At 38.8% G+C, this 27,699-nt stretch overlaps 1 protein-coding gene and 4 long non-coding RNA genes across 5 annotated transcripts; 2 read left to right on the top strand and 3 right to left on the bottom strand.

Moving 5' to 3' along the window:
* Positions 1–2,420: 2,420 nt before the first annotated feature.
* Positions 2,421–4,239, bottom strand: LOC122349709. Its single transcript, XR_006251483.1, has 5 exons — positions 4,186–4,239; positions 3,359–3,461; positions 2,877–3,207; positions 2,651–2,781; positions 2,421–2,546 (listed from the first exon to the last, which is right to left on the bottom strand). It is a non-coding gene; the product is annotated as an uncharacterized LOC122349709 (long non-coding RNA).
* A 1,197-nt stretch (positions 4,240–5,436) lies between these two features.
* On the top strand, positions 5,437–7,244 carry LOC122347908 (casein kinase II subunit alpha-1-like). The gene is made up of 7 exons (XM_043243164.1): positions 5,437–5,522; positions 5,587–5,726; positions 5,915–6,094; positions 6,278–6,337; positions 6,422–6,516; positions 6,800–7,175; positions 7,228–7,244. Exons 1-7 carry the CDS (start codon positions 5,437–5,439, stop codon positions 7,242–7,244), a joined length of 954 nt encoding a protein of 317 aa, XP_043099099.1.
* A 61-nt stretch (positions 7,245–7,305) lies between these two features.
* Positions 7,306–7,872, top strand: LOC122349579. The gene is made up of 3 exons (XR_006251466.1): positions 7,306–7,443; positions 7,553–7,641; positions 7,742–7,872. It is a non-coding gene; the product is annotated as an uncharacterized LOC122349579 (long non-coding RNA).
* Positions 7,873–13,344: 5,472 nt separating this feature from the next.
* Positions 13,345–14,183, bottom strand: LOC122347835. The gene is made up of 3 exons (XR_006251249.1): positions 13,959–14,183; positions 13,733–13,863; positions 13,345–13,628 (listed from the first exon to the last, which is right to left on the bottom strand). It is a non-coding gene; the product is annotated as an uncharacterized LOC122347835 (long non-coding RNA).
* A 10,400-nt stretch (positions 14,184–24,583) lies between these two features.
* Positions 24,584–25,254, bottom strand: LOC122348062. The gene is made up of 3 exons (XR_006251264.1): positions 25,040–25,254; positions 24,814–24,944; positions 24,584–24,709 (listed from the first exon to the last, which is right to left on the bottom strand). It is a non-coding gene; the product is annotated as an uncharacterized LOC122348062 (long non-coding RNA).
* Positions 25,255–27,699: the final 2,445 nt, after the last annotated feature.

Below are 27,699 nucleotides of genomic sequence, written 5' to 3'. Positions count from 1 at the left end.
CAGTGCCTTAAATATAACAGTCCAAAACTATGTACAATAGACTGTCGTTGCCATAGGACATTTGTAAATCAAATGGCTTGTAGAAATACAACTCTTCAGTTTTTTTGAGTACAAGACTGTTCTCTTGTGCAACAACATTGAAGGCATGGAGATGTTTGACAAACTCTGATTCCATACATGATGCCAACAAATACATTCCTCATTCAAAATCATAACTGACGCTGAAAACAAAATGGACCTTGGAAGAGTTCATCAATTGCGGCTAGTGAAGATGCCTGACAAGGGATGACCTTTTTATCCACCACAATGAAGAACTTGCTGATGATTTCTTTGCTGCTCCCTGAGGCAAGAATGTATGGCTGACGATTCTCTTCCATCTCAAGGTGTTCCTGTATACTCCGGCATGCCTGAATGAGGTGGGGAAAAAAAAAAAAAAATCAATAACGACATAACTACAGCAATATTTATCATCATAAATATATATATAAATAAATTGAACATAGTAAAGAACAGGAGACAATCCGGGAAGAAAAGTATATGCAGGCTATTAATTTAAGTTTAGCTTGAGATCATTTATCAATTGATCCATTTCAGAGTTTACCTGATCAATTTGAAGTATACTGTATATAGCCCTCGTCACCAAGTGTCACCAGTGCAGTTACCAACTTTGTGAAATACCACAAGATCAGAATCAGAATCACTTTATTGCCAAGTACGTCCACTGACCTGTTTGCTCTGTAGGCAAACTGCAGGGGTCCAGTAAGGGTCCTGTAAAGTCCTTCAGATAACCCAAAACCAGTTTTTCCAAATGATTTCATGACCACAGACGTCAGAGCCACGGGTCTGAAATCATTAAGTCCATTAATTTTGGGTTTCTTTGGGATGGGGATGATGGTGGAGCGTTTGAAGCATGAAGGTACTACACACAGCTCCAATGATCTGTTGAAGATCTGAGTGAAGATGGGGGCCAGTTGGTCAGCACAGGTTTTCAGACAGGCTGGAGTCACACCGTCTGGGCCTGGTGCCTGCCTTCTTTTGCTCTTCCTGAAGACCTGGCACACGTCATCTTAGCTGAGTTGAAGGGCAGGTGTGGGGGGAGGGAGATTACAGGAGGTGAGAATGGTTCCTTTTCAAACCTGCAGTAGAACTTCGTTCAGGTCGTCTGCCAGTTGTTGATTTGCCACAGTGCTGGGGGATGGTGCCTTGTAATTGGTGATGTCTTTCAGACCTCTCCACACAGAAGCGGTGTCACTAGAGGAGAACTGAGTGCGAAGCTTTTCCAAATAATTCCTCTTCGCCGCTCTGATCTCCTTCTCTAGTGTGTACTTGGCCTGCTTATACAAGGCTCTGTCCCCAATCCATGAGCATCTTCTTTGGCTTGACGGAGCTGACTGAGTTGAGCAGTGAACCATGGTTTGTCATTGTTGTATGTTAAATAAGTCCTGGTAGGAATGCATACAGTATGTCCTCACAGAAACTGATATATGATGTTACCGTTTCTGTGAGCTCGTCCAGATCTGTGGCAGCAGCTTCAAAGACAGTCCAATCAGTGAGAGAGAAGCAGGTTTGTAAATCCCACTCTGCTTCGTTAGTCCATCTTTTACAGTCCCAAGTACAGGTTTAGCTGGTTGGACAGGTAACGTGCTGTCTGAATTTTGGCAGTTCGCGTGAGAGGTTGGCTTTTTAAAGTCCCCGAGAAGGATTCAAACAGAGTCCGGGTGTTGTTGCCCAGTCTCTGTGATCAGATCGACGAGTTTTTGTAAAGCCAGGCTCACGTGCGCTTGCTGCGGAGGATGTAAACACACACCAGAATAAACGAGCAAAACTCCCGCGGCGAGTAGAAAGGCTTGCAGTTAATGAAGAGCGCTTCTACATCGGCGCAGCACATCTTCTTTAACACAGTTACATCTGTACACTACCTTTCCTTGATGTAAAAGCACGTTCCGTCGCGCGCGATTTCCCGTTAATTCTGCGACGCGATCCGCTCTAAACAGCTGAAAGCCCGCAGACTTAATGCGTTGTCTGGAATCGCAGCGTTTAGCCAGGTTTCCGTGAAACACAGAGCAGCAGAGTTCTATTCAAATCCCTATTAGTCTGGGTAAGCAGAAGAAGTTTGTCCATTTTGTTGGGTAGAGAGCGGAGGTTCGCCAGGTGAAAGCTGGGCAACGGCGTTCGAGTCCGCGTTGTCTGAGTTTCACAAGCGCGCGGCCCGTTTCCCCGTCTCTGCGCGGCTGAACTACGATGTTCAACAAAACGTCGGAATAATCAAAAACCGGTGAAATGTTTTGTGGAGTGGTCTGCCGAATGTTCAGCAGTTCCTCCCTGGTAAAAACGATGGGGTTTGATAAACAAAAAACAGGAAAAACTAACAAAAACAATACGAGCACTTGAGAGCTAAGCACTGAGGCTGCCATTCGCGCGCGCCATCTTGGTCAACAGCCTGAGAGATACTGATCTTTTGGGTTTTCTTTCTTCCTGAAGCCTGGGGTCATAAAAGATGCAGGAGTAGAAGGAAGGAAGGAAGGAAGATATGTCACTGTCCCATTCTGAAAAACACAGAACACATGTTAAATGTTTACAATACAACAAGTCTGGTATATTTTAACTGCAAAGCCTTACTAAAAGTAAAGTTACTTCTGTACAACTCTACCTGGAGAATCCTGGGCTTCACTGCCTTCTCTGTTCAGATTGGAAGATGATTGCTTTGAAAGCTGTTGGCCACCTTTCCAAAAGTCTGGAAGCAGTTTCAGACCCAAAGAGGAGCGTGAAGTCTTGAAGAATCTACAGCAGAAGAAAACATGTCAAGAAATGACCACAGAACATTCAATATATAGCATATTGTTTCGCTTTAAATATGTAAAGAAGAAAGTTCATACCAATCCTTTAGTATCCAGAAATCAAGGAAAAACTGAAAGAACAGTGGTGGACCTCTCTGGATCATGGACAAGGCGCTGTCTGTATTCAAGCGTTGCCCTCATCTTCTGCATGATGACCTCACTTTCACTTGTATGATTCATCAAAGAGATGGCCTCTAGACTTTGGTCATTATCCAGCTGATCTTCATAGTAGCACAGCTGTCTGTCAAGCAGAGGGCCTCCCTTTTCCTGTTTTTGGATCATCCTTATCTGCAGGTTTTGTCCCCCTTTGTACGGTCTTGAGGCGCCACGACAAGAATCCAGTGTTTTTTTGGCCATCATAAAAATGTCCCTGACAAAATGAAATTCAGAAAAAAAATTCAAAACTTACCCTCCCTTGAAAATGACAACATCTTAGTAAAACATAAAAAAAAAAAAAAAAAAAAAAAAAAAAAAAGACAAAAGAACAATAGTGCAAGTTCTGATCACAGATAATGACTTACATATCCACTCCTCCCTTGGGGATCTCCGAGTGACAGAAACAAGGTGATAATTCCCAAACCATACTTCTGTTTTGTAAGTCGAAAGAAAGTAATTTGCTTAGAACTGAAACAGAAAAACAAACTGAAATTTACTTCAGGATACAGAGCCCTAAAATATTAGTCTACAAACAATTACTAGAGACCTAAAATATTAATCTACAAATAATTACTACAATTACACAGCCATGGTGGAATTATTTTTACAATAATTCTATTTATTATATTTTTTTTTATTATTTTTAAAATTGGGCTGCACGCGGACGTAGCGTGCAAGCCTGCAAACCCTTCCTTCCATGAAGAACGTTACATAACGGGGACAGCCTTTTATTAACATAATTTGTGCTTAAAGGCCTAGTCTCACAGAAGCACGGTGAAGGGAATCCAAGCGGAATCTTCGAATTAAAATTGTATTTTTTTTTTTTTTAGTCTGATGATAATCAATTTCAGTGGTAGAATTAGCCGAGGATGTGCATCGGAAATAATATTCCTGAACGCGCTTATGACTAACGTTACAGTAAATTAAAAGCAATAGCCATATGCGAGACGCCACGAAACACGAATCGAATCATAATAAAGGTTTTACATAATTTAACTTGTACAGTGGAATGATATGGTAAGTCACAAAAATCACGTTAGAGCTCGCTGGCTGTGTAATGATAGTTAATCATTAATAAAGTTATTTTTGATCGAACAAGATAAGCCTACGGTTAAAAAATGATAAATACTTGAATTAACTTGTATGATTTCTCTCATTAATATGTATTAAGAAGTTAAAATATCAGACTTACCACCACACTTCGCACAGAGGTAAAATGGCGTCTGTCCGCATGTGGTCCGGTTCAATCAAGACGTTTTGTACGTAAACTGGGGTGTGGCTTAGTTAACTCTAAAGGAGAGTTAACGCTTGAAACGACGCAAAATAACTTTCTCTTTTAAGTTGGACACCTCTTTAACTCACAAGGCAGACTTTATAACTATTCCGATTTCTTACGGAAATATAATATTCCTGTGTCTGCCAATGAATATGCTGTAGTTTTCAATGCCATTCCTTCTGGTGTATCCTTTCTGTTGCTATAGGTACCACGTCCCCCTGGCCATGCGCTAACTCTCTGTCTTTAACTGACACGATGATCGGGAAAGTGTGCTTCTCTGTAGACCAACAAAAATATAACTAGAAAATCTGAGCTCTCTTCCAGAAAGAGATAGCAACAATCCCTTATGTAATTCCATACTGGAAAATTAAAGTGGAGAATACACCTTGGGAGAAAGTATGCACTCTGCCTCATAAATATCTGCTTACCAATAAAATAAAGGAAATAACATTTAAGCTGATTCACAAATGTTACCCTACTTAGATCTTTCTTAAGAAATATAAGTCCGATATTGAAGTGAAGCGCAGTTTTTGTGATTCATCTGAAGAAGACTTCATTCGTTTGTTTTGGCTGTGCACCTACACAGAAACATTTTCATCACATTTTTTAGCATTCATCCAATCTTATTTTGTGAGTGACTTTTATTTTTGTTTAAGAGATGCTTTCTTTGGAACATATGACTACTCAAAAGAAAATACAGGGAAATATTAGAGAATTCATTTGTGGTTTCTGTTAGCTAAATTTCATATTCATAAACAAAAGTTTACTGGCTCTAAACCTCAGTTAAAATTTATTTGGACAAATATATGGAAACTATAATCTGTGTATAAAACTGTATTCATCCTTTGTGTCTTAAGATGTACACTCATTGTTTTATGGGTTTTTTTTTTTTTTTTTTTTTTTTTTTGTTAACCCAGGCAAATCTGAATGTATATTCTTTTGTTAGTAGTGGTATTATTTTATTATTATATTATATTTATTATTATTATATAATATTATATATTTATTATTTAAAAAAAAAAAAAAATCAGCGCGTGACTTCAGTGACGTCACCGAACTTTTAGAACGTGTCGCCCTACTATTTAAAGGATTCGAATTTTAGAACTCATTTTGTTGGTTGAAGTTTTAGTGTAGTGTTTCGCTGAGTGGAAAAAACAACCTGTTGTAATGGGACTGTTTTCAAAACTAAAGAAAGCGTTTAAAGGGGCGCGTGCACACGAACCCGACCCCTGTGTGCTGCTCAAATACTCCCCGTCAGGCCGGAACGCCATCCTCATCCTCACGATGAGACGCCTGGTGCTGCTGCCGATGAGATAGGGAGAGAAGAGGCAGGAGACCAAAGTTCTGGGGATGTCGCCTTCTTCACTTTTTCCGCCGAAAAGCTGGGAAATACAACCTGGCCAAGGCTGAGGAAGTCTGCCAGAAGGAGGCGGCATTGTATCGGAGACTTAATGATGGTAAAATCACAGACGATGATTGAAGTTTTGATTCAAGGGAGATTCTTTAATTAGGGAATGTTTTGATGTTTTTGTGTACAATTGAAAAAAAAAATCACTTGTTCACATACTTAAGATAGCACTGTCTAAATCGTCCATAATTGTTACTGAGCATTTTTTCCACTTCGTGATTAATATTCCATCTGTAGGTCAGACTTCTCTACAACAGGGATGTGTTGTTGTCGAGATCCATGATCATCAAGACCCTCCAGTCTCTGAAGTCCTCCCTGCTATAGAGAAACTGCTGGAGCCGGACGTCCCCCAACAACTGGATGTCAACATTCCAGCTAGTTTGAATGAAGAGGACAAAGTGGAAGAGCTGGCCAAGGGTAAGTTTACTGACATTATAACCCCATTCTCACTTTCCCGGTGAAGGGATTTAGTAGGCCTCATTGCCAAGCCTGACAGTAAAAATCTTGATTCAGAAACACATTCATGTAATGTAATTAAAAGGTATACTGTAATTTGAGTGTGCAATATTTTATTCATATTACTCGTGTTCCCCTCTTTAGATCAGATTTGTCTGCAGGATAATTGCACTGAAGACAATGAAGTGGAGGAGCAAGACGACAGTACGAATATTAAATATATGAATATTAGTAGAAATGATAGAATGCGTATTTTTTGCTAACTGCATTTGTTTGTCTTATAAATAGATCACGTATTCTGGCAATACGAATTTGGGCCCCAGCTGGGTAAAGGAGGCGGTGGCTGTGTGTATGCAGCGACTCGCTGCACGGATGGCCTTAAGGTTTGATTTTTTTTCTTTTTTTTACCTATGAAACCTTCCATACTTGTTTGGTATTGGTGACTGGAATGATCTCTGTGCACCAGATAATTGACTGTTCTAGCTTTGTTTGAACAGGTGGCTGTGAAGATTGCCGAAAAGACTCCAGATATGCCATATATCAGAATTGTGAATAGCTTGTGCTCTCTATAATGTTGCTTCTCAGTCGTTGTTTTCGGTTTCTAGCGTCTTATATCATGTGAAATCTAAGAAACCACCTTCAACTAAACATCATGCTTTCTTTTAGCCTGGCCATCCCAGTCGCCTCCCCTTGGAGATTGGCCTTACACTCTTGGCCAATGAGGACCCCAGCGTTCCATACATAATCAAACTCCTGGATTGGCAGGACAACCCGGACTACTATGTCATGGTCTTGGAGCGACCCATGCCTAGCATGAGCCTGTTTAGTTTCGTGAAGGTCCGTCAAAGGCTCAGAGAGGGGCAAGCACAACATTTTATGTGGCAGGTCCTTCAGGCCGCTAACATTTGCTGCGAGCGCGGGGTCTTCCATAGAGACATAAAACTGGAAAACCTCCTGGTGAACCCAGACACATTGGAGGTTAAGTTGATCGACTTTGGATGCGGCGAGCTCATGAAGGACACTGACTATGTGACCTTCAGTGGTAAGTTTTACGATTTGCTAGCAGGTCGTTTAGCTCCCGGAAACACACCTAGCTGTAGAAATGCATTAAATATCCAAACCCCTTTCTTCCAGGTACAGAAATATTCTGTCCACGGAGTTCAGTATCAACGGCAGCTACCATGCAAAGCCGGCGACGGTTTGGTCTTTAGGGATCCTGCTGTTCGTCATGGTGTGTGGTTATTATCCAGACGACGAAGACCTGCAAGAGATCAGCAAGAATACGTGGTCCGAAACTGATCTGTCAAAAGGTAAGATCTTCATCAAAGATGACCAAATATGAAAGTATGCTATTTAGAAACGTGATATAAAAAGTGTGGAACATACAAGTTCATAATCATCTCTCAACTTTTTGACCAGAATGCTGCCAGATGATTTGTGATTGTCTGCAGCCGGATCCCCAGCAGAGACTTCTTCTGGAGGATATGCAGCTCCATGACTGGTTTATGGTACCAAGATTAGAATTTGCTAAATGTTGTTTTCTTTTTCATATTTGCTCCAAATGTCATGTATTAAGATAAATAACACTGATTTATGTTTTTGTTTCAGGTCGTGGAGTAAGAAAACTCCCTGCCCGTCTAGAAGTGCCTGGCACCTTGAAGTGGCATCATTTATATTTAGAATTTGTGTTAGATAAATATGTGTTAAGACAATTGTTTTAAAATATTATCCGAGATAAAGTATGAGTATGATATAGTAACAGTTACATAAGTATAATATATTCTAAAAAAAAAAAAATCTGAAAAAAAAAAAAAAAAAATGTACAGAAGTATAAGAATAGAGCAAGTAGATATAAGTATGATATTATAATCGTTTTATTTCGATGTTAAGTATTAAGATATTTGTAGTTGTATTAAGACATGTATTCAATGTGTTATATTACCAAATGCAAAAAAATAAATAAAAATGAATAAAATCAAAAGAAAATAAAATACATTTATTCAGCACTACAGTCATCCATGACACAAACAATCAGTGTAGAATGTACAGAAATATTCAGAAATGTCAAAATGACATAACTCATGTACACTTCACACAAAAACACATCCCATGTTAGCTTGACAGAATTTTGGATTGGAGTTGAATTGAATCAAAACTGTGTATGCCATGTCGGTTGACAACACATACATTGTACACACATTACGACATTAGCCACTTCCACAAATTTCAGTACAACTGACTTGATTATAAAGCTGAAAATGTATGTATTCCTTTGTGATGCCAACTATATATTTATTTTGAAATGCTCAAAGAGTTTTATATATTTATATTGGTAATTCAGGTGATTCCAAAGGTTTTCTTTCCGTATATGAAATCCCTGCTTAAGGTCACAGTTAAATCACCAGTGCTGCATCTTTGGAACAGGAGCCAAACATGATTAAATGTAGGCATAATAAAAATGACAAAAATTGAATAGAAACACAGAAAACATCACATCAAAATTTCATGTAGTTGCTGCTCAGTAGTGACATTACCACGATTAACAGAAGCACCACGTCCCAGCCATAAATGAGCACAGTTTTTACAGCTTGACTACATCCAAAGTTTTTTTCCCCCATTAATAGACCTGTGTCACGGTGTGTTTCAAGGAAGGAGCACTCGGCGAGAATGTGACATTAACAGTTTTAATCTTCTACAAACAAACTGAATATAACGAGATCGGACAAACTGAACTGAAATAAACAGGAACTATATACACGTGACGTCCTTACCTGTCCATCATAACACATAACGCTTGATGATTTACAGTGTGGGGAAGGGAACCAAAAACAATACTCACGCTGGCAAGTGACAAACATCAGAACGAATACAATACGCAAGGATAGCGAAGCAAGTAGCGAAATCTGAACAGCAACAAAATGGGGGCTCTATACGCAACATCCCAGTGAAAGATCAAGTTACATACTTAGGAATTCTAATTAATGAAGATAAAATAACAGGAAGTAAATTCAATTGACACTTTAATAGCGAAAACTCAAAAGAAGTTTAACTCATGGTTGCAAAGAGCCTCATCAATAAGAGATTTTGGTGTTAAAACAACTCTTTAAGAGTTAAATTCAACACTGGACCCGAGTGTATTTGGTCCCACTCAGATTTGGTGATAAAATGACCCTTAAAAGTGTCCGATTTTCAGAGTAAAATTAACTGCGATTGGAGTAAAAATTAACACTGCTCAACACTTAGTAGTGTTACTGCAATTTAACACTACAAGATATCCCATTCATTAAGTAGTTAAAAATTAACTACAGTGCACTTTAACCAGAGAGTGAAATATTGACAAAGTCAGCGCTTACATCGTTTTCTTAATAGAAAAAAAAAAAAAAAAAAACTGCTTCATTAACTAAACATTTATTAAAACACTGTCAGGCTTCAACACATACATGACATCTTAAAAACATCACATCTGCATAAAATGATAATAGGGCACTATATGCAGTACAGAATCTGTTGTGCCATATTTCACCTGAAAAGAACAGCTCATTAACATTCACTACTTTTAAAACTCTGTCTGGATGCAGTCTGACTGTAAATGCATGGAAATGGTTCTCAAAACAGAGGGTTTCCATCAGTATTCCACATAACAGTACATTGTCATCTTTCACAGCAATAGTCTTGATCTTACAAAACACAGCATCTCCAAGTTTCACCTTAACCAGCATAGTCTGTAAAATGTGAGAGAGTATTACACAGATTAAAGTGTGAAATGTTAAGTATTCTGTGAAATTCTGTTGCAATAGGTTGCATGGTCACCTCTGTTTTTCTAATCAGAATTGGTCATACAAGGTAACCAATTTACAATTGTAAATTACAAGGTAATTTAGCTTATTTTCTAATATAGCGTATAAACCCATAACACCAATAAAAATAATCGGCATTTCCCAAATAAACCAACAAAACTACATACACCAACTGCATCAAAATACAACACATTCAGTCACACAAAATATTCAAATTGTGTTTCATTACATTACTTAAAAGAGCTTACCTGTCGGTTGGCGCGATGAGAAAACTCCAGTTCAGATCTTCGCAGGGAAGGAAGGAACATTAAAAAGGGTTGATAGCATGTTAAACAACTTGGTTTGGAAAAATAAAACACATTATGTTAGGAAATCAGTATTAATGAATCCAGCAAAACAGGGGTAAGTGGGACTTTACTACATTAAACAACAAAATGTTTCTCAAAGGTCCCTCTTCACTCTGGAATATTATCCCCGACTATATTTTCTCTAAAGTTGGTGGCCTGAATTTTCTACTGCTTTGCAATTGTAATGTTTCAAAGATCCCTATCAAACTTTCTCATTTTCATAAACGGATGTTCTTGCCCCTCATATACAAGCGTTTTCTCCACACCGATATTATTTATGGAATCTGAATATTTTGCACAGTAAATTTTGAAATCCGGAAATCAACACCAATAGTGTTCAACATTTTCAAAGTGTACATATGGGAACCACCCACAAAGTGTTAACTCAACACTTTTAAAAGTGTTGCTTCTTACAACACCAACACAGTGTTACAATGAACACCGAGAGAGTAAAATATTAACAGCAATGAAAATAACAACACTGTTGTAGAGTTGAGTGCAGCTTTGTAGCAAACACTGGGAGTGTCAAAATTCTACACTCTTCCGGTGTTGGACTAACACTATGGAAAAATGGAAACTACGGTCTCCTCAACCTTATCGGAGTCATAGATTACACCATCCTGGTGCTGATAGTACACCTTTTTAGTAACAAAATGAAACACTAAAGGATGTTGCCTTTTTTTTCTCTCTTGTTAATGGTCTCTATCCATTACACTATCAGAAAATAATACATTTACTGAAATAAACATCACTATTTAACTCCCTTTAAAACTTTATTCCACCACAAAACATTAAGCCATCAAGTCAGTGCCTTAAATATAACAGTCCAAAACTATGTACAATAGACTGTCGTTGCCATAGGACATTTGTAAATCAAATGGCTTGTAGAAATACAACTCTTCAGTTTTTTTGAGTACAAGACTGTTCTCTTGTGCAACAACATTGAAGGCATGGAGATGTTTGACAAACTCTGATTCCATACATGATGCCAACAAATACATTCCTCATTCAAAATCATAACTGACGCTGAAAACAAAATGGACCTTGGAAGAGTTCATCAATTGCGGCTAGTGAAGATGCCTGACAAGGGATGACCTTTTTATCCACCACAATGAAGAACTTGCTGATGATTTCTTTGCTGCTCCCTGAGGCAAGAATGTATGGCTGACGATTCTCTTCCATCTCAAGGTGTTCCTGTATACTCCGGCATGCCTGAATGAGGTGGGGAAAAAAAAAAAAAAATCAATAACGACATAACTACAGCAATATTTATCATCATAAATATATATATAAATAAATTGAACATAGTAAAGAACAGGAGACAATCCGGGAAGAAAAGTATATGCAGGCTATTAATTTAAGTTTAGCTTGAGATCATTTATCAATTGATCCATTTCAGAGTTTACCTGATCAATTTGAAGTATACTGTATATAGCCCTCGTCACCAAGTGTCACCAGTGCAGTTACCAACTTTGTGAAATACCACAAGATCAGAATCAGAATCACTTTATTGCCAAGTACGTCCACTGACCTGTTTGCTCTGTAGGCAAACTGCAGGGGTCCAGTAAGGGTCCTGTAAAGTCCTTCAGATAACCCAAAACCAGTTTTTCCAAATGATTTCATGACCACAGACGTCAGAGCCACGGGTCTGAAATCATTAAGTCCATTAATTTTGGGTTTCTTTGGGATGGGGATGATGGTGGAGCGTTTGAAGCATGAAGGTACTACACACAGCTCCAATGATCTGTTGAAGATCTGAGTGAAGATGGGGGCCAGTTGGTCAGCACAGGTTTTCAGACAGGCTGGAGTCACACCGTCTGGGCCTGGTGCCTGCCTTCTTTTGCTCTTCCTGAAGACCTGGCACACGTCATCTTAGCTGAGTTGAAGGGCAGGTGTGGGGAGAGGGAGATTACAGGAGGTGAGAATGGTTCCTTTTCAAACCTGCAGTAGAACTTCGTTCAGGTCGTCTGCCAGTTGTTGATTTGCCACAGTGCTGGGGGATGGTGCCTTGTAATTGGTGATGTCTTTCAGACCTCTCCACACAGAAGCGGTGTCACTAGAGGAGAACTGAGTGCGAAGCTTTTCCAAATAATTCCTCTTCGCCGCTCTGATCTCCTTCTCTAGTGTGTACTTGGCCTGCTTATACAAGGCTCTGTCCCCAATCCCGCGAGCATCTTCTTTGGCTTGACGGAGCTGACTGAGTTGAGCAGTGAACCATGGTTTGTCATTGTTGTATGTTAAATAAGTCCTGGTAGGAATGCATACAGTATGTCCTCACAGAAACTGATATATGATGTTACCGTTTCTGTGAGCTCGTCCAGATCTGTGGCAGCAGCTTCAAAGACAGTCCAATCAGTGAGAGAGAAGCAGGTTTGTAAATCCCACTCTGCTTCGTTAGTCCATCTTTTTACAGTCCCAAGTACAGGTTTAGCTGGTTGGACAGGTAACGTGCTGTCTGAATTTTGGCAGTTCGCGTGAGAGGTTGGCTTTTTTAAAGTCCCGAGAAGGATTCAAACAGAGTCCGGGTGTTGTTGCCCAGTCTCTGTGATCAGATCGACGAGTTTTTGTAAAGCCAGGCTCACGTGCGCTGCGGAGGGATGTAAACACACACCAGAATAAACGAGCAAAACTCCCGCGGCGAGTAGAAAGGCTTGCAGTTAATGAAGAGCGCTTCTACATCGGCGCAGCACATCTTCTTTAACACAGTTACATCTGTACACTACCTTTCCTTGATGTAAAAGCACGTTCCGTCGCCGCGCGATTTCCCCGTTAATTCTGCGACGCGATCCGCTCTAAACAGCTGAAAGCCCGGCAGACTTAATGCGTTGTCTGGAATCGCAGCGTTTAGCCAGGTTTCCGTGAAACACAGAGCAGCAGAGTTCTATTCAAATCCCTATTAGTCTGGGTAAGCAGAAGAAGTTTGTCCATTTTGTTGGGTAGAGAGCGGAGGTTCGCCAGGTGAAAGCTGGGCAACGGCGTTCGGAGTCCGCGTTGTCTGAGTTTCACAAGCGCGCGGCCCGTTCCCCGCTCTGCGCGGCTGAACTACGATGTTCAACAAAACGTCGGAATAATCAAAAACCGGTGAAATGTTTTGTGGAGTGGTCTGCCGAATGTTCAGCAGTTCCTCCCTGGTAAAAACGATGGGGTTTGATAAACAAAAAACAGGAAAAACTAACAAAAACAATACGAGCACTTGAGAGCTAAGCACTGAGGCTGCCATTCGCGGCGCCATCTTGGTCAACAGCCTGAGAGATACTGATCTTTTGGGTTTTCTTTCTTCCTGAAGCCTGGGGTCATAAAAGATGCAGGAGTAGAAGGAAGGAAGGAAGGAAGATATGTCACTGTCCCATTCTGAAAAACACAGAACACATGTTAAATGTTTACAATACAACAAGTCTGGTATATTTTAACTGCAAAGCCTTACTAAAAGTAAAGTTACTTCTGTACAACTCTACCTGGAGAATCCTGGGCTTCACTGCCTTCTCTGTTCAGATTGGAAGATGATTGCTTTGAAAGCTGTTGGCCACCTTTCCAAAAGTCTGGAAGCAGTTTCAGACCCAAAGAGGAGCGTGAAGTCTTGAAGAATCTACAGCAGAAGAAAACATGTCAAGAAATGACCACAGAACATTCAATATATAGCATATTGTTTCGCTTTAAATATGTAAAGAAGAAAGTTCATACCAATCCTTTAGTATCCAGAAATCAAGGAAAAACTGAAAGAACAGTGGTGGACCTCTCTGGATCATGGACAAGGCGCTGTCTGTATTCAAGCGTTGCCCTCATCTTCTGCATGATGACCTCACTTTCACTTGTATGATTCATCAAAGAGATGGCCTCTAGACTTTGGTCATTATCCAGCTGATCTTCATAGTAGCACAGCTGTCTGTCAAGCAGAGGGCCTCCCTTTTCCTGTTTTTGGATCATCCTTATCTGCAGGTTTTGTCCCCTTTGTATGCGGTCTTGAGGCGCCACGACAAGAATCCAGTGTTTTTGGCCATCATAAAAATGTCCTGACAAAATGAAATTCAGAAAAAAATTCAAAACTTACCCTCCCTTGAAAATGACAACATCTTAGTAAAACATTAAAAAAAAAAAAAAAAAAAAAAAAAAAAAAAAAAAAAAAGACAAAGAACAATAGTGCAAGTTCTGATCACAGATAATGACTTACATATCCACTCCTCCCTTGGGGATCTCCGAGTGACAGAAACAAGGTGATAATTCCCAAACCATACTTCTGTTTTGTAAGTCGAAAGAAAGTAATTTGCTTAGAACTGAAACAGAAAAACAAACTGAAATTTACTTCAGGATACAGAGCCCTAAAATATTAGTCTACAAACAATTACTAGAGACCTAAAATATTAATCTACAAATAATTACTACAATTACACAGCCATGGTGGAATTATTTTTACAATCATTCTATTTATTATATTTTTTTATTATTTTTAAATTGGGCTGCACGCGACGTAGCGTGCAAGCCTGCAAACCCCTTCCTTCCATGAAGAACGTTACATAACGGGACAGCCTTTTATTAACATAATTTGTGCTTAAAGGCCTAGTCTCACAGAAGCACGGTGAAGGGAATCCAAGCGGAATCTTCGAATTAAAATTGTATTTTTTTTTTTTTTTTTTTTTTAGTCTGATGATAATCAATTTCAGTGGTAGAATTAGCCGAGGATGTGCATCGGAAATAATATTCCTGAACGCGCTTATGACTAACGTTACAGTAAATTAAAAGCAATAGCCATATGCGAGACGCCACGAAACACGAATCGAATCATAATAAAGGTTTTACATAATTTAACTTGTACAGTGGAATGATATGGTAAGTCACAAAAATCACGTTAGAGCTCGCTGGCTGTGTAATGATAGTTAATCATTAATAAAGTTATTTTTGATCGAACAAGATAAGCCTACGGTTAAAAAATGATAAATACTTGAATTAACTTGTATGATTTCTCTCATTAATATGTATTAAGAAGTTAAAATATCAGACTTACCACCACACTTCGCACAGAGGTAAAATGGCGTCTGTCCGCATGTGGTCCGGTTCAATCAAGACGTTTTGTACGTAAACTGGGGTGTGGCTTAGTTAACTCTAAAGGAGAGTTAACGCTTGAAACGACGCAAAATAACTTTCTCTTTTAAGTTGGACACCTCTTTAACTCACAAGGCAGACTTTATAACTATTCCGATTTCTTACGGAAATATAATATTCCTGTGTCTGCCAATGAATATGCTGTAGTTTTCAATGCCATTCCTTCTGGTGTATCCTTTCTGTTGCTATAGGTACCACGTCCCCCTGGCCATGCGCTAACTCTCTGTCTTTAACTGACACGATGATCGGGAAAGTGTGCTTCTCTGTAGACCAACAAAAATATAACTAGAAAATCTGAGCTCTCTTCCAGAAAGAGATAGCAACAATCCCTTATGTAATTCCATACTGGAAAATTAAAGTGGAGAATACACCTTGGGAGAAAGTATGCACTCTGCCTCATAAATATCTGCTTACCAATAAAATAAAGGAAATAACATTTAAGCTGATTCACAAATGTTACCCTACTTAGATCTTTCTTAAGAAATATAAGTCCGATATTGAAGTGAAGCGCAGTTTTTGTGATTCATCTGAAGAAGACTTCATTCGTTTGTTTTGGCTGTGCACCTACACAGAAACATTTTCATCACATTTTTTAGCATTCATCCAATCTTATTTTGTGAGTGACTTTTATTTTTGTTTAAGAGATGCTTTCTTTGGAACATATGACTACTCAAAAGAAAATACAGGGAAATATTAGAGAATTCATTTGTGGTTTCTGTTAGCTAAATTTCATATTCATAAACAAAAGTTTACTGGCTCTAAACCTCAGTTAAAATTTATTTGGACAAATATATGGAAACTATAATCTGTGTATAAAACTGTATTCATCCTTTGTGTCTTAAGATGTACACTCATTGTTTTATGGTTTTTTTTTTTTTTTTTTTTTTTTTTTTTTTTAACTTAGGCAAATCTGAATGTATATTCTTTTGTTAGTAGTGGTATTATTTTATTATTATATTATATTTATTATTATTATATAATATTATATATTTATTATTTAAAAAAAAAAAAAAAATCAGCGCGTGACTTTAGTGACGTCACCGAACTTTTAGAACGTGTCGCCCTACTATTTAAAGGATTCGAATTTTAGAACTCATTTTGTTGGTTGAAGTTTTAGTGTAGTGTTTCGCTGAGTGGAAAAAAACAACCTGTTGTAATGGGACTGTTTTCAAAACTAAAGAAAGCGTTTAAAGGGGAGCGTGCACACGAACCCGACCCCTGTGTGCTGCTCAAATACTCCCCGTCAGGCCGGAACGCCATCCTCATCCTCACGATGAGACGCCTGGTGCTGCTGCTGCCGATGAGATAGGGAGAGAAGAGGCAGGAGACCAAAGTTCTGGGGATGTCGCCTTCTTCACTTTTTCCGCCGAAAAGCTGGGAAATACAACCTGGCCAAGGCTGAGGAAGTCTGCCAGAAGGAGGCGGCATTGTATCGGAGACTTAATGATGGTAAAATCACAGACGATGATTGAAGTTTTGATTCAAGGGAGATTCTTTAATTAGGGAATGTTTTGATGTTTTTGTGTACAATTGAAAAAAAAAAATCACTTGTTCACATACTTAAGATAGCACTGTCTAAATCGTCCATAATTGTTACTGAGCATTTTTTCCACTTCGTGATTAATATTCCATCTGTAGGTCAGACTTCTCTACAACAGGGATGTGTTGTTGTCGAGATCCATGATCATCAAGACCCTCCAGTCTCTGAAGTCCTCCCTGCTATAGAGAAACTGCTGGAGCCGGACGTCCCCAACAACTGGATGTCAACATTCCAGCTAGTTTGAATGAAGAGGACAAAGTGGAAGAGCTGGCCAAGGGTAAGTTTACTGACATTATAACCCCATTCTCACTTTCCCGGTGAAGGGATTTAGTAGGCCTCATTGCCAAGCCTGACAGTAAAAATCTTGATTCAGAAACACATTCATGTAATGTAATTAAAAGGTATACTGTAATTTGAGTGTGCAATATTTTATTCATATTACTCGTGTTCCCCTCTTTAGATCAGATTTGTCTGCAGGATAATTGCACTGAAGACAATGAAGTGGAGGAGCAAGACGACAGTACTGAATATTAAATATATGAATATTAGTAGAAATGATAGAATGCGTATTTTTGCTAACTGCATTTGTTTGTCTTATAAATAGATCACGTATTCTGGCAATACAAATTTGGGCCCCAGCTGGGTAAAGGAGGCGGTGGCTGTGTGTATGCAGCGACTCGCTGCACGGATGGCCTTAAGGTTTGATTTTTTCTTTTTTTTACCTATGAAACCTTCCATACTTGTTTGGTATTGGTGACTGGAATGATCTCTGTGCACCAGATAATTGACTGTTCTAGCTTTGTTTGAACAGGTGGCTGTGAAGATTGCGAAAAGACTCCAGATATGCCATATATCAGAATTGTGAATAGCTTGTGCTCTCTATAATGTTGCTTCTCAGTCGTTGTTTTCGGTTTCTAGCGTCTTATATCATGTGAAATCTAAGAAACCACCTTCAACTAAACATCATGCTTTCTTTTAGCCTGGCCATCCCAGTCGCCTCCCCTTGGAGATTGGCCTTACACTCTTGGCCAATGAGGACCCCAGCGTTCCATACATAATCAAACTCCTGGATTGGCAGGACAACCCGGACTACTATGTCATGGTCTTGGAGCGACCCATGCCTAGCATGAGCCTGTTTAGTTTCGTGAAGGTCCGTCAAAGGCTCAGAGAGGGCAAGCACAACATTTTATGTGGCAGGTCCTTCAGGCCGCTAACATTTGCTGCTTGCGCGAGGTCTTCCATAGAGACATAAAACTGGAAAACCTCCTGGTGAACCCAGACACATTGGAGGTTAAGTTGATCGACTTTGGATGCGGCGAGCTCATGAAGGACACTGACTATGTGACCTTCAGTGGTAAGTTTTACGATTTGCTAGCAGGTCGTTTAGCTCCCGGAAACACACCTAGCTGTAGAAATGCATTAAATATCCAAACCCCTTTCTTCCAGGTACAGAAATATTCTGTCCACGGAGTTCAGTATCAACGGCAGCTACCATGCAAAGCCGGCGACGGTTTGGTCTTTAGGGATCCTGCTGTTCGTCATGGTGTGTGGTTATTATCCAGACGATTTAAGACCTGCAAGAGATCAGCAAGAATCGTGGTCCGAAACTGATCTGTCAAAAGTAAGATCTTCATCAAAGATGACCAAATATGAAAGTATGCTATTTAGAAACGTGATATAAAAAAAGTGGAACATACAAGTTCATAATCATCTCTCAACTTTTTGACCAGAATGCTGCCAGATGATTTGTGATTGTCTGCAGCCGGATCCCCAGCAGAGACTTCTTCTGGAGGATATGCAGCTCCATGACTGGTTTATGGTACCAAGATTAGAATTTGCTAAATGTTGTTTTCTTTTTCATATTTGCTCCAAATGTCATGTATTAAGATAAATAACACTGATTTATGTTTTTGTTTCAGGTCGTGGAGTAAGAAAACTCCCTGCCCGTCTAGAAGTGCCTGGCACCTTGAAGTGGCATCATTTATATTTAGAATTTGTGTTAGATAAATATGTGTTAAGACAATTGTTTTAAAATATTATCCGAGATAAAGTATGATATAGTAACAGTTACATAAGTATAATATATTCTAAAAAAAAAAAAAAAAAAAAAAAAAAAATACAGAAGTATAAGAATAGAGCAAGTAGATATAAGTATGATATTATAATCGTTTTATTTCGATGTTAAGTATTAAGATATTTGTAGTTGTATTAAGACATGTATTCAATGTGTTATATTACCAAATGCAAAAAAATAAATAAAAATGAATAAAATCAAAAGAAAATACATTTATTCAGCACTACAGTCATCCATGACACAAACAATCAGTGTAGAATGTACAGAAATATTCAGAAATGTCAAAATGACATAACTCATGTACACTTCACACAAAAACACATCCCATGTTAGCTTGACAGAATTTTGGATTGGAGTTGAATTGAATCAAAACTGTGTATGCCATGTCGGTTGACAACACATACATTGTACACACATTACGACATTAGCCACTTCCACAAATTTCAGTACAACTGACTTGATTATAAAGCTGAAAATGTATGTATTCCTTTGTGATGCCAACTATATATTTATTTTGAAATGCTCAAAGAGTTTTATATATTTATATTGGTAATTCAGGTGATTCCAAAGGTTTTCTTTCATTATATGAAATCCCTGCTTAAGGTCACAGTTAAATCACCAGTGCTGCATCTTTGGAACAGGAGCCAAACATGATTAAATGTAGGCATAATAAAAATGACAAAAATTGAATAGAAACACAGAAAACATCACATCAAAATGTCATGTAGTTGCTGCTCAGTAGTGACATTACCACGATTAACAGAAGCACCACGTCCCAGCCATAAATGAGCACAGTTTTACAGCTTGACTACATCCAAAGTTTTTTCCCCATTAATAGACCTGTGTCACGGTGTGTTTCAAGGAAGGAGCACTCGACGAGAATGTGACATTAACAGTTTTAATCTTCTACAAACAAACTGAATATAACGAGATCGGACAAACTGAACTGAAATAAACAGGAACTATATACACGTGACGTCCTTACCTGTCCATCATAACACATAACGCTTGATGATTTACAGTGTGGGGGGAGGAACCAAAAACAATACTCACGCTGGCAAGTGACAAACATCAGAACGAATACAATACGCAAGGATAGCGAAGCAAGTAGCGCGAAATCTGAACAGCAACAAAATGGGGGCTCTATCGCAACATCCCAGTGAAAGATCAAGTTACATACTTAGGAATTCTAATTAATGAAGATAAAATAACAGGAAGTAAATTCAATTGACACTTTAATAGCGAAAACTCAAAAGAAGTTTAACTCATGGTTGCAAAGAGCCTCATCAATAAGAGATTTTGGTGTTAAAACAACTCTTTAAGAGTTAAATTCAACACTGGACCCGAGTGTATTTGGTCCCACTCAGATTTGGTGATAAAATGACCCTTAAAAGTGTCCGATTTTCAGAGTAAAATTAACTGCGATTGGAGTAAAAAATTAACACTGCTCAACACTTAGTAGTGTTACTGCAATTTAACACTACAAGATATCCCATTCATTAAGTAGTTAAAAATTAACTACAGTGCACTTTAACCAGAGAGTGAAATATTGACAAAGTCAGCGCTTACATCGTTTTCTTTAATAGAAAAAAAAGAAAAGAAAACTGCTTCATTAACTAAACATTTATTAAAACACTGTCAGGCTTCAACACATACATGACATCTTAAAAAACATCACATCTGCATAAAATGATAATAGGGCACTATATGCAGTACAGAATCTGTTGTGCCATATTTCACCTGAAAAGAACAGCTCATTAACATTCACTACTTTTAAAACTCTGTCTGGATGCAGTCTGACTGTAAATGCATGGAAATGGTTCTCAAAACAGAGGGTTTCCATCAGTATTCCACATAACAGTACATTGTCATCTTTCACAGCAATAGTCTTGATCTTACAAAACACAGCATCTCCAAGTTTCACCTTAACCAGCATAGTCTGTAAAATGTGAGAGATTATTACAGAGATTAAAGTGTGAAATGTTAAGTATTCTGTGAAATTCTGTTGCAATAGGTTGCATGGTCACCTCTGTTTTTCTAATCAGAATTGGTCATACAAGGTAACCAATTTACAATTGTAAATTACAAGGTAATTTAGCTTATTTTCTAATATAGCGTATAAACCCATAACACCAATAAAAATAATCGGCATTTCCCAAATAAACCAACAAAACTACATACACCAACTGCATCAAAATACAACACATGCAGTCAGTCACATTAGCACATTCAGTCACACAAAATATTCAAATTGTGTTTCATTACATTACTTAAAAGAGCTTACCTGTCGGTTGGCGCGATGAGAAAACTCCAGTTCAGATCTTCGCAGGGAAGGAAGGAACATTAAAAAGGGTTGATAGCATGTTAAACAACTTGGTTTGGAAAAATAAAACACATTATGTTAGGAAATCAGTATTAATGAATCCAGCAAAACAGGGGTAAGTGGGACTTTACTACATTAAACAACAAAATGTTTCTCAAAGGTCCCTCTTCACTCTGGAATATTATCCCCGACTATATTTTCTCTAAAGTTGGTGGCCTGAATTTTCTACTGCTTTGCAATTGTAATGTTTCAAAGATCCCTATCAAACTTTCTCATTTTCATAAACGGATGTTCTTGCCCCTCATATACAAGCGTTTTCTCACACCGATATTATTTATGGAATCTGAATATTTTGCACAGTAAATTTTGAAATCCGGAAATCAACACCAATAGTGTTCAACACTTTCAAAGTGTACATATGGGAACCACCCACAAAGTGTTAACTCAACACTTTTAAAAGTGTTGCTTCTTACAACACCAACACAGTGTTACAATGAACACCGAGAGAGTAAAATATTAACAGCAATGAAAATATAACAACACTGTTGTAGAGTTGAGTGCAGCTTTGTAGCAAACACTGGGAGTGTCAAAATTCTACACTCTTCCGGTGTTGGACTAACACTATGGAAAAATGGAAACTACGGTCTCCTCAACCTTATCGGAGTCATAGATTACACCATCCTGGTGCTGATAGTACAACAAAATGAAACACTAAAGGATGTTGCCTTTTTTTTTTTCTCCTCTTGTTAATGGTCTCTATCCATTACACTATCAGAAAATAATACATTTACTGAAATAAACATCACTATTTAACTCCCTTTAAAACTTTATTCCACCACAAAACATTAAGCCATCAAGTCAGTGCCTTAAATATAACAGTCCAAAACTATGTACAATAGACTGTCGTTGCCATAGGACATTTGTAAATCAAATGGCTTGTAGAAATACAACTCTTCAGTTTTTTTGAGTACAAGACTGTTCTCTTGTGCAACAACATTGAAGGCATGGAGATGTTTGACAAACTCTGATTCCATACATGATGCCAACAAATACATTCCTCATTCAAAATCATAACTGACGCTGAAAACAAAATGGACCTTGGAAGAGTTCATCAATTGCGGCTAGTGAAGATGCCTGACAAGGGATGACCTTTTTATCCACCACAATGAAGAACTTGCTGATGATTTCTTTGCTGCTCCCTGAGGCAAGAATGTATGGCTGACGATTCTCTTCCATCTCAAGGTGTTCCTGTATACTCCGGCATGCCTGAATGAGGTGGGGGAAAAAAAAAAAAGATCAATAACGACATAACTACAGCAATATTTATCATCATAAATATATAAATAAATTGAACATAGTAAAGAACAGGAGACAATCCGGGAAGAAAAGTATATGCAGGCTATTAATTTAAGTTTAGCTTGAGATCATTTATCAATTGATCCATTTCAGAGTTTACCTGATCAATTTGAAGTATACTGTATATAGCCCTCGTCACCAAGTGTCACCAGTGCAGTTACCAACTTTGTGAAATACCACAAGATCAGAATCAGAATCACTTTATTGCCAAGTACGTCCACTGACCTGTTTGCTCTGTAGGCAAACTGCAGGGGTCCAGTAAGGAGTCCCTGTAAAGTCCTTCAGATAACCCAAAACCAGTTTTCCCAAATGATTTCATGACCACAGACGTCAGAGCCACGGGTCTGAAATCATTAAGTCCATTAATTTTGGGTTTCTTTGGGATGGGGATGATGGTGGAGCGTTTGAAGCATGAAGGTACTACACACAGCTCCAATGATCTGTTGAAGATCTGAGTGAAGATGGGGGCCAGTTGGTCAGCACAGGTTTTCAGACAGGCTGGAGTCACACCGTCTGGGCCTGGTGCCTGCCTTCTTTTGCTCTTCCTGAAGACCTGGCACACGTCATCTTAGCTGAGTTGAAGGGCAGGTGGGGGAGAGGGAGATTACAGGAGGTGAGAATGGTTCCTTTTCAAACCTGCAGTAGAACTTCGTTCAGGTCGTCTGCCAGTTGTTGATTTGCCACAGTGCTGGGATGGTGCCTTGTAATTGGTGATGTCTTTCAGACCTCTCCACACAGAAGCGGTGTCACTAGAGGAGAACTGAGTGCAGAAGCTTTTCCAAATAATTCCTCTTCGCCGCTCTGATCTCCTTCTCTAGTGTGTACTTGGCCTGCTTATACAAGGCTCTGTCCCCAATCCCGCGAGCATCTTCTTTGGCTTGACGGAGCTGACTGAGTTGAGCAGTGAACCATGGTTTGTCATTGTTGTATGTTAAATAAGTCCTGGTAGGAATGCATACAGTATGTCCTCACAGAAACTGATATATGATGTTACCGTTTCTGTGAGCTCGTCCCAGATCTGTGGCAGCAGCTTCAAAGACAGTCCAATCAGTGAGAGAGAAGCAGGTTTGTAAATCCCACTCTGCTTCGTTAGTCCATCTTTTACAGTCCCAAGTACAGGTTTAGTTAGCTGGTTGGACAGGTAACGTGCTGTCTGAATTTTGGCAGTTCGCGTGAGAGGTTGGCTTTTTAAAAGTCCCGAGAAGGATTCAAACAGAGTCCGGGTGTTGTTGCCCAGTCTCTGTGATCAGATCGACGAGTTTTTGTAAAGCCAGGCTCACGTGCGCTTGCGGAGGATGTAAACACACACCAGAATAAACGAGCAAAACTCCGCGCGGCGAGTAGAAAGGCTTGCAGTTAATGAAGAGCGCTTCTACATCGGCGCAGCACATCTTCTTTAACACAGTTACATCTGTACACTACCTTTCCTTGATGTAAAAGCGCGTTCCGTCGCGCGCGATTTCCCGTTAATTCGGGCGCGATCCGCTCTAAACAGCTGAAAGCCCGCAGACTTAATCGTTGTCTGGAATCGCAGCGTTTAGCCAGGTTTCCGTGAAACACAGAGCAGCAGAGTTCTATTCAAATCCTATTAGTCTGGGTAAGCAGAAGAAGTTTGTCCATTTTGTTGGGTAGAGAGCGGAGGTTCGCCAGGTGAAAGCTGGGCAACGGCGTTCGAGTCCGCGTTGTCTGAGTTTCACAAGCGCGACGGCCCGTTTCCCCCGTCTGCGCGGCTGAACTACGATGTTCAACAAAACGTCGGAATAATCAAAACCGGTGAAATGTTTTGTGGAGTGGTCTGCCGAATGTTCAGCAGTTCCTCCCTGGTAAAAACGATGGGGTTTGATAAACAAAAAACAGGAAAAACTAACAAAAACAATACGAGCACTTGAGAGCTAAGCACTGAGGCTGCCATTCGCGCGCCATCTTGGTCAACAGCCTGAGAGATACTGATCTTTTGGGTTTTCTTTCTTCCTGAAGCCTGGGGTCATAAAAGATGCAGGAGTAGAAGGAAGGAAGGAAGGAAGATATGTCACTGTCCCATTCTGAAAAACACAGAACACATGTTAAATGTTTACAATACAACAAGTCTGGTATATTTTAACTGCAAAGCCTTACTAAAAGTAAAGTTACTTCTGTACAACTCTACCTGGAGAATCCTGGGCTTCACTGCCTTCTCTGTTCAGATTGGAAGATGATTGCTTTGAAAGCTGTTGGCCACCTTTCCAAAAGTCTGGAAGCAGTTTCAGACCCAAAGAGGAGCGTGAAGTCTTGAAGAATCTACAGCAGAAGAAAACATGTCAAGAAATGACCACAGAACATTCAATATATAGCATATTGTTTCGCTTTAAATATGTAAAGAAGAAAGTTCATACCAATCCTTTAGTATCCAGAAATCAAGGAAAAACTGAAAGAACAGTGGTGGACCTCTCTGGATCATGGACAAGGCGCTGTCTGTATTCAAGCGTTGCCCTCATCTTCTGCATGATGACCTCACTTTCACTTGTATGATTCATCAAAGAGATGGCCTCTAGACTTTGGTCATTATCCAGCTGATCTTCATAGTAGCACAGCTGTCTGTCAAGCAGAGGGCCTCCCTTTTCCTGTTTTGGATCATCCTTATCTGCAGGTTTTGTCCCCCTTTGTATGCGGTCTTGAGGCCCACGACAAGAATCCAGTGTTTTTGGCCATCATAAAATGTCCTGACAAAATGAAATTCAGAAAAAAATTCAAAACTTACCCTCCCTTGAAAATGACAACATCTTAGTAAAACATTTAAAAAAAAAAAAAAAAAAAAAAAAAAGAAAAAGAACAATAGTGCAAGTTCTGATCACAGATAATGACTTACATATCCACTCCTCCTTGGGGATCTCCGAGTGACAGAAACAAGGTGATAATTCCCAAACCATACTTCTGTTTTGTAAGTCGAAAGAAAGTAATTTGCTTAGAACTGAAACAGAAAAACAAACTGAAATTTACTTCAGGATACAGAGCCCTAAAATATTAGTCTACAAACAATTACTAGAGACCTAAAATATTAATCTACAAATAATTACTACAATTACACAGCCATGGTGGAATTATTTTTACAATAATTCTATTTATTATATTTTTTTATTATTTTTAAAATTGGGCTGCACTTGACGTAGCGTGCAAGCCTGCAAACCCTTCCTTCCATGAAGAACGTTACATAACGAGGACAGCCTTTTATTAACATAATTTGTGCTTAAAGGCCTAGTCTCACAGAAGCACGGTGAAGGGAATCAAGCGGAATCTTCGAATTAAAATTGTATTTTTTTTTTTTTTTTTAGTCTGATGATAATCAATTTCAGTGGTAGAATTAGCCGAGGATGTGCATCGGAAATAATATTCCTGAACGCGCTTATGACTAACGTTACAGTAAATTAAAAGCAATAGCCATATGCGAGGCGCCACGAAACACGAATCGAATCATAATAAAGGTTTTACATAATTTAACTTGTACAGTGGAATGATATGGTAAGTCACAAAAATCACGTTAGAGCTCGCTGGCTGTGTAATGATAGTTAATCATTAATAAAGTTATTTTTGATCGAACAAGATAAGCCTACGGTTAAAAATGATAAATACTTGAATTAACTTGTATGATTTCTCTCATTAATATGTATTAAGAAGTTAAAATATCAGACTTACCACCACACTTCGCACAGAGGTAAAATGGCGTCTGTCCGCATGTGGTCCGGTTCAATCAAGACGTTTTGTACGTAAACTGGGGTGTGGCTTAGTTAACTCTAAAGGAGAGTTAACGCTTGAAACGACGCAAAATAACTTTCTCTTTTAAGTTGGACACCTCTTTAACTCACAAGGCAGACTTTATAACTATTCCGATTTCTTACGGAAATATAATATTCCTGTGTCTGCCAATGAATATGCTGTAGTTTTCAATGCCATTCCTTCTGGTGTATCCTTTCTGTTGCTATAGGTACCACGTCCCCCTGGCCATGCGCTAACTCTCTGTCTTTAACTGACACGATGATCGGAAAGTGTGCTTCTCTGTAGACCAACAAAAATATAACTAGAAAATCTGAGCTCTCTTCCAGAAAGAGATAGCAACAATCCCTTATGTAATTCCATACTGGAAAATTAAAGTGGAGAATACACCTTGGGAGAAAGTATGCACTCTGCCTCATAAATATCTGCTTACCAATAAAATAAAGGAAATAACATTTAAGCTGATTCACAAATGTTACCCTACTTAGATCTTTCTTAAGAAATATAAGTCCGATATTGAAGTGAAGCGCAGTTTTTGTGATTCATCTGAAGAAGACTTCATTCGTTTGTTTTGGCTGTGCACCTACACAGAAACATTTTCATCACATTTTTAGCATTCATCCAATCTTATTTTGTGAGTGACTTTTATTTTTGTTTAAGAGATGCTTTCTTTGGAACATATGACTACTCAAAAGAAAATACAGGGAAATATTAGAGAATTCATTTGTGGTTTCTGTTAGCTAAATTTCATATTCATAAACAAAAGTTTACTGGCTCTAAACCTCAGTTAAAATTTATTTGGACAAATATATGGAAACTATAATCTGTGCATAAAACTGTATTCATCCTTTGTGTCTTAAGATGTACACTCATTGTTTTATGGGTTTTTTTTTTTTTTTTAACCCAGGGCAAATCTGAATGTATATTCTTTTGTTAGTAGTGGTATTATTTTATTATTATATTATATTTATTATTATTATATAATATTATATATTTATTATTTAAAAAAAAAAAAAAAATCAGCGCGTGACTTCAGTGACGTCACCGAACTTTTAGAACGTGTCGCCCTACTATTTAAAGGATTCGAATTTTAGAACTCATTTTGTTGGTTGAAGTTTTAGTGTAGTGTTTCGCTGAGTGGAAAAAACAACCTGTTGTAATGGGACTGTTTTCAAAACTAAAGAAAGCGTTTAAAGGGCGTGCACACGAACCCGACCCCTGTGTGCTGCTCAAATACTCCCCGTCAGGCCGGAACGCCATCCTCATCCTCACGATGAGACGCCTG

This window comes from Puntigrus tetrazona, chromosome 7 (assembly GCF_018831695.1).
Source record: "Puntigrus tetrazona isolate hp1 chromosome 7, ASM1883169v1, whole genome shotgun sequence".
NCBI classification, from domain to species: domain Eukaryota; kingdom Metazoa; phylum Chordata; class Actinopteri; order Cypriniformes; family Cyprinidae; genus Puntigrus; species Puntigrus tetrazona.
This window is presented reverse-complemented; position numbering and strand designations above follow the sequence as displayed.

Bases quoted from the DNA above. Each gene is read 5' to 3' on its own strand.
- LOC122347908 (XM_043243164.1), top strand. From the start codon at position 5,437: ATGGGACTGTTTTCAAAACTAAAGAAAGCGTTTAAAGGGGCGCGTGCA. The intron at 6,338-6,421 runs GTACGAATATTA...TCTTATAAATAG, and splicing joins AGTGGAGGAGCAAGACGACA to ATCACGTATTCTGGCAATAC. The intron at 6,517-6,799 runs GTTTGATTTTTT...GCTTTCTTTTAG, and splicing joins GCTGCACGGATGGCCTTAAG to CCTGGCCATCCCAGTCGCCT.